Source organism: Onychomys torridus, chromosome 4, assembly GCF_903995425.1.
Source record: "Onychomys torridus chromosome 4, mOncTor1.1, whole genome shotgun sequence".
NCBI lineage: Eukaryota > Metazoa > Chordata > Mammalia > Rodentia > Cricetidae > Onychomys > Onychomys torridus.
In genome coordinates, this window is record NC_050446.1 from 43323970 (window position 1) to 43337686 (window position 13717).

The 13717-nt window shown below is 35.9% G+C and overlaps 1 protein-coding gene across 1 annotated transcript in view; it reads right to left on the reverse strand.

The window, feature by feature from the left end:
* Positions 1–13717, reverse strand: part of Scn9a (sodium voltage-gated channel alpha subunit 9) — a 149366-nt gene that overhangs the window by 6302 nt on the left and 129347 nt on the right. Inside the window, exons 21-25 of the mRNA XM_036183639.1 lie at positions 9572–9694; positions 5550–5831; positions 4845–4898; positions 3831–3972; positions 231–328 (exon numbers count right to left, since the gene is read on the reverse strand). Of these exons, the coding sequence (XP_036039532.1) occupies positions 231–328; positions 3831–3972; positions 4845–4898; positions 5550–5831; positions 9572–9694 (699 nt within the window). The remainder of the gene's footprint in view (positions 1–230; positions 329–3830; positions 3973–4844; positions 4899–5549; positions 5832–9571; positions 9695–13717) is intronic.

Genomic DNA, 13717 nt, shown 5'->3' on the forward strand with positions numbered 1-13717 from the left:
ATTCCCAAATATTATCTGCTTATTACACTATACAAAGGATCTGGAAGGAGTTGGCGGAGGGAAAAACATGATCAAAATTTAATGTACAAAAAATTAAATAAATTTTATAGAATGAGTAAAAATACATCACAAACTTAAAATAATTAGGAAATGAACACAGGAGGATATTGCGCACGCGCGTGCGTGCACATGCACACACACATACACACACACATACACTACATATTTACCCCTGGCCTGGGAATTGGTTTTTGTGGTTTCTTGGATCCCAGCTTCTTCATTGCATTGTAGTATTTCTTCTGTTCTTCTGTCATAAAGATGTCTTGGCCTCCAAGGTAAAAGAATAAAAGAGAAATCTAGTTAAAACCAGAATCAGTGTGCAGTTCTTTCTTCTGATTCTTAAAGGGGTCAAATATTCAAACAGAGAGATGAAATTCACTTTGTTATGTACCTAAGAGCTGTATATAAGATGCCTAAAAAGAATATCTGTATATAAACATAGTCATAATGTAATTCACATATGAAGAATATATACATTACATATAATAATGACTAGCTTGATTACCTTTCAATATACTAACATGTGCTGTTTTAGCCTATTTGCTGAGGTATTATTTTGTCTGCTAGTTTTCTTACTAGAAAATATTTCTGCTAAATAACAGGTAGATTAGGAAGATTTAAAAATGTCTTTCATACTTTTGCTGATGTTTAGGACTCTAATAAGGAGTAGAGTTTTACAACAACAACTAATATAGTATTAATTTTCTATTAATTTATATTTATCTCCCCCATGTCACCATTTCGATAATGGAGAAGAGAAGTAACAGACAACGCTAGAAATGTCAGCATCAATGTGTGTGTGCACTTCAAATTTTATACCACATTACCTTCACCTTACTTGTATAACCTGTCTATGAAGCATAAATGATTCTCTTTTTGTTTTGGCTTTTGTCTCATACAAAAATGAGATACAATATCTCATTATGCATGTTAATATTACAAAATCTAAGAAAATATGACATCCAAAACATTTGGGGCTCCACAATTTTGAATGGAGGATGCTTTAGTGTAGTTGCTATTTGCCTTCTTTTTAAGGAGGTACTTATTAAAAAGGGTTGCCATTACTTAGAATTCATACATTGGTGCCCACATCCATATTCAGCATCTGCTTCTTCTTAGTTTTCCATAACTTGAACTTATTCATAACTTAACTACTCACCTTCAGTTGTATGCTTATGACTAACTATAGAAATTGAAATGTCACAGGAACTTTTTTATTTGTTTCCTTTTCAAATTTATTTTTTATTAAGATTTTTTAATTGATTTTACATACCAGTCACAGATCCCCCTCTCTTTCCTACTCTGCCCTTCCTTCCTTCCCCACAGCCCACATCCCATTCCCATTTCCTCCTCCAACAAGAGAGAGTCCTAACAGAGATGATGGATTGTTGAGAGAATTGGTAAGATGGGAGTGGATAGAGTGATAGACTCTATCAAAGGGTTAGATAGAGTCATAAACTGAAATTAAAATATTTACATTTAAAATATTTAAGAGGCTACATTGGATCCTGGATAACATAAGGGATTTGAACCAAACTGACCTTGTCAGTTTGTGCTTGTGGTAGTGTATTCTGTGCATTAACATGCCAATGCATGTACATATGGATCTATAGATGCCAAGCTGAAACCTAAAATAATTTTCTCTAGTAATCCTACTCCTAATTCTCCAAGAGTATCTTTTCCTGTATGTGGTACCACAACCATAGTAACTCAGCTAATTGTTAAGAAACCTATGACACAGATTCTATTCTTTTGCAGTCCACAACAGACATGTAGGCATTTTTTGATAAAACGTTTCAACTGATTATGTTCCTTATTACCCATTGTCATGGTGGGCTATTTGCAGTATTCTAAGAGCAGCTCAGGTGACAGATTAAACAGGATCTGAACTAACCTGAGTTTTTCCAGTCACAGAGAACTTTTATGAAAGCCCAGTTTCATAATCTGTGGCTAAAAGGAACTCCAAGTCTTGGTTTATGATGGAGCTACTCTCTAGTGTCAGACTATCCAAATGTCACATAACCTCTCTAATAAGTTAACTAGAGTTCATTCCTCTAGATTACATACATGAGGCATCTTATCTAGTATCTGACATAAAATAATCCCAATAATGTCAGTGTCCTGCTTGCATGTTATTCCTTGCTTGAAATACCCAATGACATATCAGCTCCTGCTGAACAATATTTAATTAATAAGGATTTTCAAATTTGCTTTCCCAAAGCTACAAACATCATGAATATTTTTATTTCTGCCTTCAAATCTCAATTCCATATTAACTGGATAAGTTGCTGTTCACCTTGAATTGCTGCCTCCTTTATTAGAGCTAGACACACACTCACATATTTCTGTTCTCTTTTATGAAGATTATCCATCCTTTGACCTCCCAGTTGCTGCATGTCCTCTTACCTACCTTCAGAAGGTATATCAAATACCATACACAACTGCATCTCTTTTTCTGACTACCCCTGTGTAGTTTTGTGCATTTTCTCATTACACTTTTCACTATTTCACATATGCAGGTTCTGAAGCTACATTGTAGTGGGTGGAATAAGAGTCAATCAAATATTCAACAGATAGGAGATATGTTACTGATACTATTTAGTCTGTATTACTTCTTAGATGTCTGATTTAGGGTCAGTTTCTCATTCTGTTGTGCCATTCCTCTTTTCTACTTTCCTCCTTGGTTTTTTATTATTTATTTATTTATTTATTTATTTATTTATTTATTTACCTATTTATTTTTATGCTGAGACAAAACCCAGAGCCTTGTGTGTCTTTGGTAAGTGCTTTACTTATGTTAAATCCCCAACTCCACCTCTTCTTTCCTAGGACATTGTAGTAACAATATATTAGAATATAATGGTTGACGGTGTGAGTTGAATTCTATTCACTTAAATACATATGGAAGCCCTAATTCCTAGTAACCTAGAATGTGACATTGACTAAAGATACTGTTGCTGCCTAGTGTCATTTAATTAAGAGGATGTCCAAGTGGGACAGAGCAGGTTAATAATGTGATATGATGGTACTTTTTAGAGGAGAAGACAGTATACAAGAAGAAAAAGATGGTGGTGATAGATAGATATTAGATTTACACTGGCAAAAGACAAAGGCAGCCTTGACTGACAGAAGCTGGGGGATACAACGATGGATCTTCTTCTAGAGGCCTGGACAAGAGAAGGACTCCTCTATCACTTTGATTTTGTTCTTTAAACTTCTAGGGGGAATAAATTACTGTTGTTTTGAGTCATACTCCTTGTAGTGTTGTATTATGACAGTTGAAAGAAACTACAGCTGATATAAGGGTTAATGAGCTAAAAATCTCAGGAGAGTGGTTTATATGCACACACTCAGCGGGTCTTACTTTCATTACCTATATCGTTTCTTACTATGACATAGGTGACCTAAGCTTAGCAGCTACATCACACGTGATTGTCACCTAAGTACCACCCTAAGACACACCAAAGAACAATGGTTAGCAGGAAAAAATAAGAACACTTCTGAAAAAAAATAACACTGCTTTGAAAGCAGTTCACTGGTTTGAATTAGTGATCTATTTATTGTTCAGTTCTCTATAGGCAACACTAGAGAAGACAGGAAATTAATATAGTGTTTAAAACTATGACAGAAAAATTTTACACAGTAAAATTATAAGATCATGAATATGTGCAATTGCATACTTGGTGAACATTTTGAAAATTAAAACAAAAAATAACTTATTTACATGAATAAATTGCTTTTCAGTGTAATGAAGGAAACACTTAAAATACTTATCTTCTTCTTCTGTTGGTTGAAATTATCTATGATAACACCAATGAACAAGTTCAAAGTGAAGAATGACCCAAAGATGATAAAGATGACAAAATAAATATACATGTAGAGGCTGTATTCATATTTTGGCTGTTCATTTACCTATGGAAAAAGTCAATAGTGTGTTGACAGTAAAAATTATTTCCACTCTTATGTTGACAAGATAGCTCTAAGACTAAGAGAAAAGGTAATATTTCAGAAGCATCTACTATTCTTAGTAGAATCACTCTTCAACACTTTATTCAGTACTAACCAGTGCTTGATAGATGCTTACCTGTATGTACATACAATCTTAGAGTGATTTATAAAGGTTCTCATCATATCAGTACTTAATCTCAGACTGATAGGACAAGTCATCAGCTAAATTACTGAAAGAATACCCTGAATTTCCAAATGAAACTATAAAAGTGGTGATATCAGATTTATATTAATTTTATTTTGTTTGTGTTAGTCATAAAAATGTCTACTAGATTTCATGAGAATATAAACTAGCCAATAATCTTTAAGGTTTATTGGAAAAGGTTTTATTTCAACATGTTTTAAAATATAAAAACATCAGAAAATATGAATAAAAATAATTTCACATTTATTTTGATGAACTAGTATTGGCTGCTCATTAGTCACCCCTAGCCTCTGCTTAGTGCTGATTCGTGGATCCTCACAACATACCCATGAGAGAGATACACTGGGTTATTTCATTTTTTACAGGAGATGAAACTAAGGCTCAGACAGTGAATGTACACTGCTCAGAGTTGGTTGAAAAATCTGTGTAATGGAGCAAACCCAGAAGTACATTAGGGCCCATCTCCAAATGTTATACTCCTTAGCACTTGACTACAGCAGGGCGGCAGCTTTTCATTATATTTGAACATATCCATGCAACAAATGAGAGCAGTAGTTCAAAACCTACTGAGCTAAACTAAAAAAAAAATATATACATTTGCAAGTTTAGTCTTAGGTTAATCAATACTTACATTAACAGAATCAACAGCTGCATACATAATATCCATCCATCCTTTGAATGTTGCCTGCAAGTACATTTATAGAAATTAAGTGTGAAGCTCAGACTCTAAAATTACCATAATATAGTTATGTCTATTTGATCTTATTTACTAGTAACATCAAATTAGTTTTGTTCTATTTTAAAATATCAATTTAATATAAAAATACTATGACTTTTTAAACCAGAGCATCACATACATTTATTTCAAATGTAAAAGCCATTTTCTAAACATTTTTTCCTAATTATTTCCCAATTGTTACAAATACTCATGAACTTTACATATGAACTTCTACTTTGCAAAAGTGGAAGAGAATTTGATCATTAGGGCTGGAAACAATTTGTCTCCATTTCTCCAGGCTTCTCTGTGCCGCTTGGAAACTCTTCTTAATCCCTTGTCAGATAAACATAGATGTCCCACAATGACTACTTGAAAGTTAACATTCTGGTGATGCAGTGATGGAGGTCCAAATGAAAGCAAACTGTCAATACTGGATTAATAAAGGTAAAATTATAAAAACCCAGGCTCTTTAGCCATGCTTACAGGGTACATATTCTAAGAGAAAAGCAAGTCTATTTGAGAAATCACATAGCATCTTAATTTCTAGCTAAGAGCTTATCTAAACAATGATTTACGTCTTCCACCCTGTACCAAGTGTTCATGAAAGGAATCACTTACAACTTGCAGCAGCGACAGGTAACCAAGCCCAACATTATCAAAGTTCACTTTCAGGTTTTTCCATCGCACATTTCCACTAACATTCATAAGGGCAAAACACTCTGAACGGTTTGCAACTTGAGCTGTAGAAAATCGTGCCCCATCTGTCATGTTAACGCACTCATAGAACTTTCCAGCAAACAGATTGACTCCCATGATGCTAAATATTAGCCAGAATATAAGACACACGAGGAGCACATTCATGATGGAAGGGATTGCTCCTATGAGTGCATTGACCACCACCTGATGCCCAAAAAAGGAAAGACTAGTTAGGATCAGAAGCAAATGTCAAATAGACAGCAATAGAGAATTAAAGGTTGAAGACTGACAAACAAATCTATATTGAATAGCTGATAATGAACAGTAGTGTGCCAAGCAACACAAGGTGTTTCCTAAGCTCTCTAATTTTTGATTTACCAGTTTTATAATTAACAAACACACTAAAACTGCCAGTGTAAACAGAAGAGTAAATGGCCAAAATTGACCATGCACTTCAAATAAATGAAAAAATGTAAACTAAAACCCTCAAAACCCAATGCTGAAAAGACAAAGTCATATACAAAGTTTAGAAAAGAGAGAAACATAAACATAAATGGTGAAAACTGATGAAGTGTATATTGACTGTCTCACCATCCTGTAATCATCAGCATTCAGAAGCCCACTCTCCCGTATAGTGACGTTGCTAGTTTGCATTAGATTGGGCAAAGGTGAGGAGTCTTTTAGTGGTTTGCACTCTTTCTATTGTAATGACTCTACAAAAACGGGGGCAATTTTCTTGCTGTTATTTTTCTACCTCTAAAAATAACTCTTATGAAAGTGCTTGGCCAAATGCGGAGAGTGCTGGCCTCAGCTGGAACAAACAATGCTGCGGCTTGTCTCACCACTTCCTTCATTACTGCTCTGTAGCCTTTTCTTTGCTATTGAACCATGATTTCACTGCTTCAATTTTTCTGCATCTCAACTTCTGGAGTAGTTCTCTCTCCCCGGGTTCACTTCATTATCTCATCCTTCAAAAATCTGTCTTTCTTCTCACCCTTCAGCTCTCATCCACATTGAAGCACTAATGAACTAGAGCTAGTTTATCAGTGTTTGCTTTTTAGTTTAACTTTTTAAGCAGGATCTCAAGACTCTTCCAAATGGGGACACATGTAGCGTCTCTGACTACTTGTGAAATAGTCTAGAATAGCGATAGGAAAGTATTCTTAAATATCTTTAGCTGGTATGGGTAACATGATCTTTACCGCCTTTGTAGCCAGCTATCTTCTACCGAAGCAGATTCAGACCCTTTGTTACAATCTGCTTCGGTAGAACTTCCTTCAGAGCAACAGTTGGTGGGCTGTTGGTGATTTCTTGTCCCCTCAGCTGGAACAATAAGAATTACTGCAGAGACATTCCGGAGGAGCATAAGGTAAAGATAGGTTGCTCTTCATGGGATACCTTCCAGATATTATCATGTAGGTGATCTTCATAAAGGAATAACAGGCCTGGAGTGATATTTAGAGTGGCCAGCTTCCTCATCAGACTTACATCCCCATCCTCATTTAATCTATTCTCACTACTATGATTATCACACTGTGCCTTATAGTTCTTAGCCCCAAAGACTTCCATACTCACCTCTCTCTAAATCAAGCTTATAGTATCCATGCCCGGAGTACCTACTGACCTGTGGCTTGTGATTTTCTTCAACAATCATGGCTTCGAAATGTTATTGCAGTGTGAGATTTTAAACTGTCAGGCAGATAAGTCCCTGTGGCATTCTTGTAGTACTGTAGTGCACTAACTATTATAGGAGATTCCACAGAATGCTGTTTCCCTGACTCGGGAAAATTCACTCACTGGTGGGGAGATACAGTCTATTTACTATTATATCCTTCATTTTTACCAGAGTGATAGTTGGCACTGGCACATTACTGATGTTAAAATGTGTATTGATAGGAAGATGGGAAGGGAGCAGAGCCTCAGGACTGAGGAAACTACATTCAAATGTTTCACTTCTACTGTTTCCGTTATTCCCCCAAAGAGACTCTGCCACTTGAAGAAATACTTTAGTTCTCAGGATAAACATAAATAAATATTTGGATTCTGTAAATATGTTAAAATTTTTTGAATTAGATCAACTTGTCTTATAAAAACAAGCAAAAACCACCATCATGACCAACAGAGAAAAACCCTGTAAATCATAGACTGGCTTTATCAGCAAGGAAATAGTTTTCTAGGCACAAACATGTTCTCTGTTTACAGATAAGCAATAGACATAGCTCAAATCCAGGGGCTAATCTTAAGTATGAAAACAACATAGCATTCTACTAATACTCAAACAATTAACTTAGAATTAAGAATCCTAGTACTATGTTCATAAAATGAAATTGGAGTTTTAAATTCTTATGGTGTCTTGCTTATGAATTCTTTTGAAATAATAGATTTGGCTATCATAAACTGTATGCATGAGTGAGTAAAAGATTACTGTGATATTTAAACAAACAGAGCTAACAATACACAGGCTAGATGTCAGAACATTCTCTCATGTTCATATGAAGTTGACTAAATCCAGAATATACCACTTAGAAGGATGAGTGGACCTAGAGTGGGCCTCAGGGGTGTGTGTGTGTTGTGTATACATGGGTGCACATACATGCACTGCCTAACAATGATCCAGGTTCTTTTGAAAGTGAGGTATGTACTCTGTCACTGAGCTCACTTGCTAGCTCTTATTTTTCTGAGATGTAATCTCATTATATGGCCTAGGCTAGTCTCTATATCATGACCTTCTTTTCTCAGCTTTGGAAGTAGCTAGGCAGGAGTTAGAAGTTAGTTAGCAAGGCTGAGTTAGAAGTCTGTGTTTCTAAAAATCCCCAGGCAATGCTGACAACTTGTCACTATCCATATATCTAAAACACATGAGCCAGACTAGTCTCAATGTTAAGTTGCTTTGAAGTTGCAAGAAGTGAAGCAAATGATTAAAATGTGATGAGGGTTTTGAGTATGTGGTTACAGATAAAATGATGTTTGGGTATGTCTTGTGTTGAACAGACAAGGTAAATTAAAATGCAGTTTAGTGGTCAGAGGTATTGGATTGATGATATACTGATTACTGTGCTGAAGTTGGGGAGTTGGGGATGTAAACAGGAGATAGAAGCACTCCAAGGTGAGAGAATAATTTTGGCTGAGGAATCAGGCATAAATTTGAAGAAGAAGAAGAAGAAGAAGAAGAAGAAGAAGAAGAAGAAGAAGAAGAAGAAGAAGAAGAAGAGAAGAAGAAGAAATTAAGGAAGATTAGCAACAAATGGTGACTTGCGCTAAATGCAAAAAGATATAGACGTGTGCTATGGGTGTTATGAAGCAATTGCTGATTTAATAGGTCTTAAAGATTGACTGTAGTTACTGTTTGTGTCACGTTTCTATGGAATGTCTCTCTTCTGGCCTATTAGGCAGCACGCAGCAAGTGAGCTCAACTCTTGGGGCTTAGATTTCTTTAAATACAATTTTGATACAATTCCACCAATTTTGAATCATCATTACTTTGTGCGTGAAATTAGATATGATGGCCAATGTTACCTTACCTTCTTATCCTTTCTTATGTCCCCTACTTAAGGTTGTTCCTTTATCGAAAATCATTTGGATGTCTGATGAGGCAAATCATCAGTGTATATATGAGAAGTAGTGTCAGGACTAACCATTATCTCATCACTTAACTGTAGCCTAGCAAAATATCCATTTTGAAAAAGAAAGGCCACATATTAGATGTGATTTTCTACCTATGTTATATAAAGGAAGGATTATAGTATCATTTATTACTTTGTTAATTAGTAGGTACTCTAAAATTCTGTGGGTACTTACTACATATAAACACATCACATATGTATGTATATGTATATGTATGTATACAGTGATAGGCCACAATAACTGCACACTTGTTTTAGAACTATTTCACACTATGCTTAAACAATAAGAATTTTACATTAAGGAGTTTCATGTTTTCTTACCCTCATTCCTTCAAATCTAGACAAGGCCCTTAGGGGTCTTAGAGCCCTCAGTGTCCTCAGGGATTTAATGGGGCCAAGGTCTGAGTAGCCAAGAGTGCTAGCTACTAAAGTAACCAGAGATACCTGCAAAAAAAAAATGACATCTTTAGTAACTATTTTAGTAAAGTGACAAAACACAGAAATGAAAATTTAATTCTAAATCACACTAAGAGAAAACAAATAGAAGAATGTAATTTTCCTTATAAAGTTATTTAGTCAGCCCACTCCCCCTAAAACTTACCTTAGAAAGGAGTTTTTAAAAGAAAATAGATTTCATGGAAGGTTAACCAACAGAGGAAATAATGGAAGGAAGAAAGGTTACTTATTACACCTAAATAGAAACAACACATATAATTTTGTATTTCATAATTACTGATTAGCTATTTGTTTATTAAATCTGAAAATTTAATTACAGCAACCAATAAATTGTTTATTAAAATGAAATCCATGATAAACCTTAGGCTGCTTCCAAGGCTGTAATAAAAGTATGTTAAAAGCTTAAATAGTAGTCTATTGTGGAGGTACTAGAACTGTCGTGCTAGAACACTCATCCAATAACTGATGGAAGCAGATGCAGAGACCCATGGCTAGGCCCCAGGTGGAGCTCCAGGAGTCCAATCATCGAGAAATAGGAGGGATTTTGTGAGCGAGAATTGTTGAGACCATGACTGGAAAAAGCACAGGGGCAAATAGCCAAACTAGTGGAAACACATGAACTATGACCCAATAGCTGAGGAGTCCCCAACTGGATCAGGCCCTCTGGATAAGTGAAATAGTTGATTAACTTGAAGCTCCCAAGGCAGTGGGACCTGGCCTTTCCTTAGTGCATGAGCTGGCTGTTTGGAACCTGGGGCCTATGCAGGGACACTTTGCTCAGCCTGGGCGAAGGGAGGAGGGGACTGGACCTGCCTGGACTGAATCTACCAGGCTGAGCTGAATCTTCAGGGGAGTCCTTGCCTTGGAGGAGATGGGAATGGGGGGGTGGGCTGGTGGAAGGGTGGGTGGGGTCTGGAGGAGGGAGGACAAGGGAATCTGTGGCTGATATGTAAAATTAAATTAAATTATAAAATAAAAATAATTAAATAGATCTAAACACAAGTATAACCTGTATTTGGAAACCACCTGAAGATTCATGACTGAGATGGAAACAGTTTCAAAACAATATTGCTTATAGTCTTCAGTTTGTCAAGATTGTCACTAAAGATCAATCTGTAATAATTTATGGAAAGAATTTTGAGTTACATTGAAGATGAAGTGAGGCTAGATGATTCACTGTTTAACAATCAACCTAAATATATAATGATTTCATCAAGTTAGGTCCAGCAGCCATGATGATCACCCTGCAGGAATGTGTTCTCTTTTCATGAATAATCTCAAAAGAAAGAATACTTGCATAAAAAAAAAATCAACATCCATTTTGGAACAGAACACTGAGTTCTTCTGTGAATGAATCAAAATCTGTTATCTCTAAGAGCGTTCAGTCTCTGTGTCATTTCCATCTATTATTTACTGCAGCATGCACTGTGTCTAAGAATGATGTCTTCAACTCAGCTAATGTAATGTCAATGAGACTCAGAGGAGTGGATTCAGGTCAATTTCTATTTAATTGTTTAGAGAATAAAACTTGGTTGTTTAGAAGTTTATTGCTCCTGCTTGAGACAAGACTGTGGAATAGGTGTCCCTGTGTAGTCACTTTGGAATACTTCTCTAAATGGAATATATATTTTAATAACCTATAGCTAGTAGGACTCATTACTCCTCTTTCCACTCTTAAACTGATTCAGTCATGCATGTCCATTATTTCCCACTTAAGAAAAATGGTATGCTCTCTTTTCATAAGAAAGTGTGGGAACCTAAAGAGGTTTCCTAGTGAGATCTGAGCTTGCTTTACCCAGCAGGACTGCATAAGGGGATGGATTGACCACATGCATGGTTACCAGTTGTTTGAGAGGGTCTGCATTTGACTGTGTTAGGGGAAGGTCTTTTGCTTCACCATTTGGCATTTCTATAAGTAGCCCTTTAGAAGAGACAGAGGAAGCTAGTGGGTTTTGACCAAGGCCCTCCCAAGGCTATCCTATGTTTCTATTGGTCTCTCTCCTCTATATTTCTATCTAAATATTTCCCACTTCTCTCTGCTCAAGAGTACCCTGGTGGAAAAAGTGGGAGCTCATCTCCCACAAGAAAGATTCTAAAAATAGTACTTAAAATTTGAGGAATCTATAATGAAATAGTAAAATGGTTCTTCAAACTATTGTTAAATGTTCTGATAGTGAATATGTGATAATCTTGAGAAACACTGTATTCCAGCCCATAGCCTGGAACACATGTGTGTTTCCTCCTACAAATCTTTTTTTTTTTTTTAAGATTTGTTTTACTTTTTGAAATTATACTAATTAAATATTTTCCATTTACTTTTCCTCCCTCCAAACCCTCTCACACTGATAAAGCAGCCTGCCTCCATCTTAGCCTCAGAAGCCATGTTATATTAAAGACAAACTAGATTCCTCCCTGTTTATGATTAAATCTATTTCTCAAATTTGCTTTGCCCCACCTGTAACCTCAATTACAAATGGCTCTATGAAATAGCAACCATGCCTTTGTTTGAAAAGATTATTTTGATAGTCTGTAACCTCACTTATTTATCTGCCAAATCCCCCATTTAGAAACTTCTACATCTGGGCTATAAAAGCCTTTATCTTTCTAATGTTCCATGATGATTCTTTCAGCCCCACTTTTAGGGAGAGACAGCCCATGTACATTTTTTAAAAAGTTTGCCTTAATTAATTTGGCCATAATGATTTGGGTCAATGGTCTTTTTACTTGCATCTGTGGCATTAGCAATATACCCTTTCTCACTCTCTTTCAAATTCATGGCCTCTTTATTTTGTTAATTGCTGTTGTTGTTGTTGTTGTTGTTGTTGTTGTTGGTGGTGGTGGTGGTGGTGGTGGTGGTGTGTGTGTGTGTGTGTGTGTGTGTGTGTGTGTGTATTCCTAAATATATAAAGTTTCTTGCACTATCAGAGCTTTGCTTATGTGGCTGCTTCAATTTATGAGCTGAACAAAGACAACAATAAGAGACACTAAAGTGAACTGTGGGGGGCGGCACTGGAAATTTAGGAGCCCTGAACCCTGTACAAAGAACTGTAGGCAACTAAGGATTGAAGAAAGGGTAGAGAGTAATAGCATAGATGTGTATGAAATTGTCAATTTATTATTAAATAATAAAAAAGCAATGACAAAAATTCACCATCTTCTCTGTTTTATGTACTGAATATTGAAACTAGTGCCTCACACATGGTAGGCAGATATCCTATAATTGAATTCTGTCCCCAGCCCCAAATCATTTTATCTTATGTTAAAAATAACATGTAAAATGAAGTATTATTATGCATTTCCATTATCCATGTTCTAAAACATTCTCTGAACTTATTTGAGTAGTGTTGACGTTTGTGCTTTGGTGCCCTTCTGGAGGGGGCAGTAGATGAATGTTTGAGAGAAGGACAAAAGTGACTCATTTTGGTTTTCTCCATCATTATGAATGAGATAAATAGTCTCTAGCCTTTCTTTATCTCTAACATAAAGTTAGCCTTAATCCTTAATTTTAACCTAATTTTCAGCTACTACGTCAGACAACTTGACTATCTTCCCCACATCTATGAATTTTAGTTGTGAAAATTAGCCTCTTTTCTCCCTTAGAAACATTTATCTGCCCTTTTCTGTTCCTCCCTTTCATTTTTTTGTTAATGTTAACCAGAATGATATTCAAATCATGCACATTTTAAAGAAAATTATTTCTTTTCAAATTATGTGTAGCTGTTAACATGTGTGTCTGTTCACATTGTGTATAGTACTCATGTAGGCTAGAAGGGTGCACCAGAGTGTATATCTGTTCACCGTGTGTGTAGTACTCATGTAGGCCAGAAGGGTGTATCAGAGTGCTCTGTCAGGAGTTCTAGAGGATTGTGAGTCACAATTTGAGTGCTGGGAATCAATACTGGGTACCCTGGAGAAGCCAGTGCTCTTAACCATTGAGCTATCTCTCCAGCCTCAAATCACGTGTGTTTTTAAAAATTGCATTTCTTTTTAATTTTGGGAAACATATGCAAG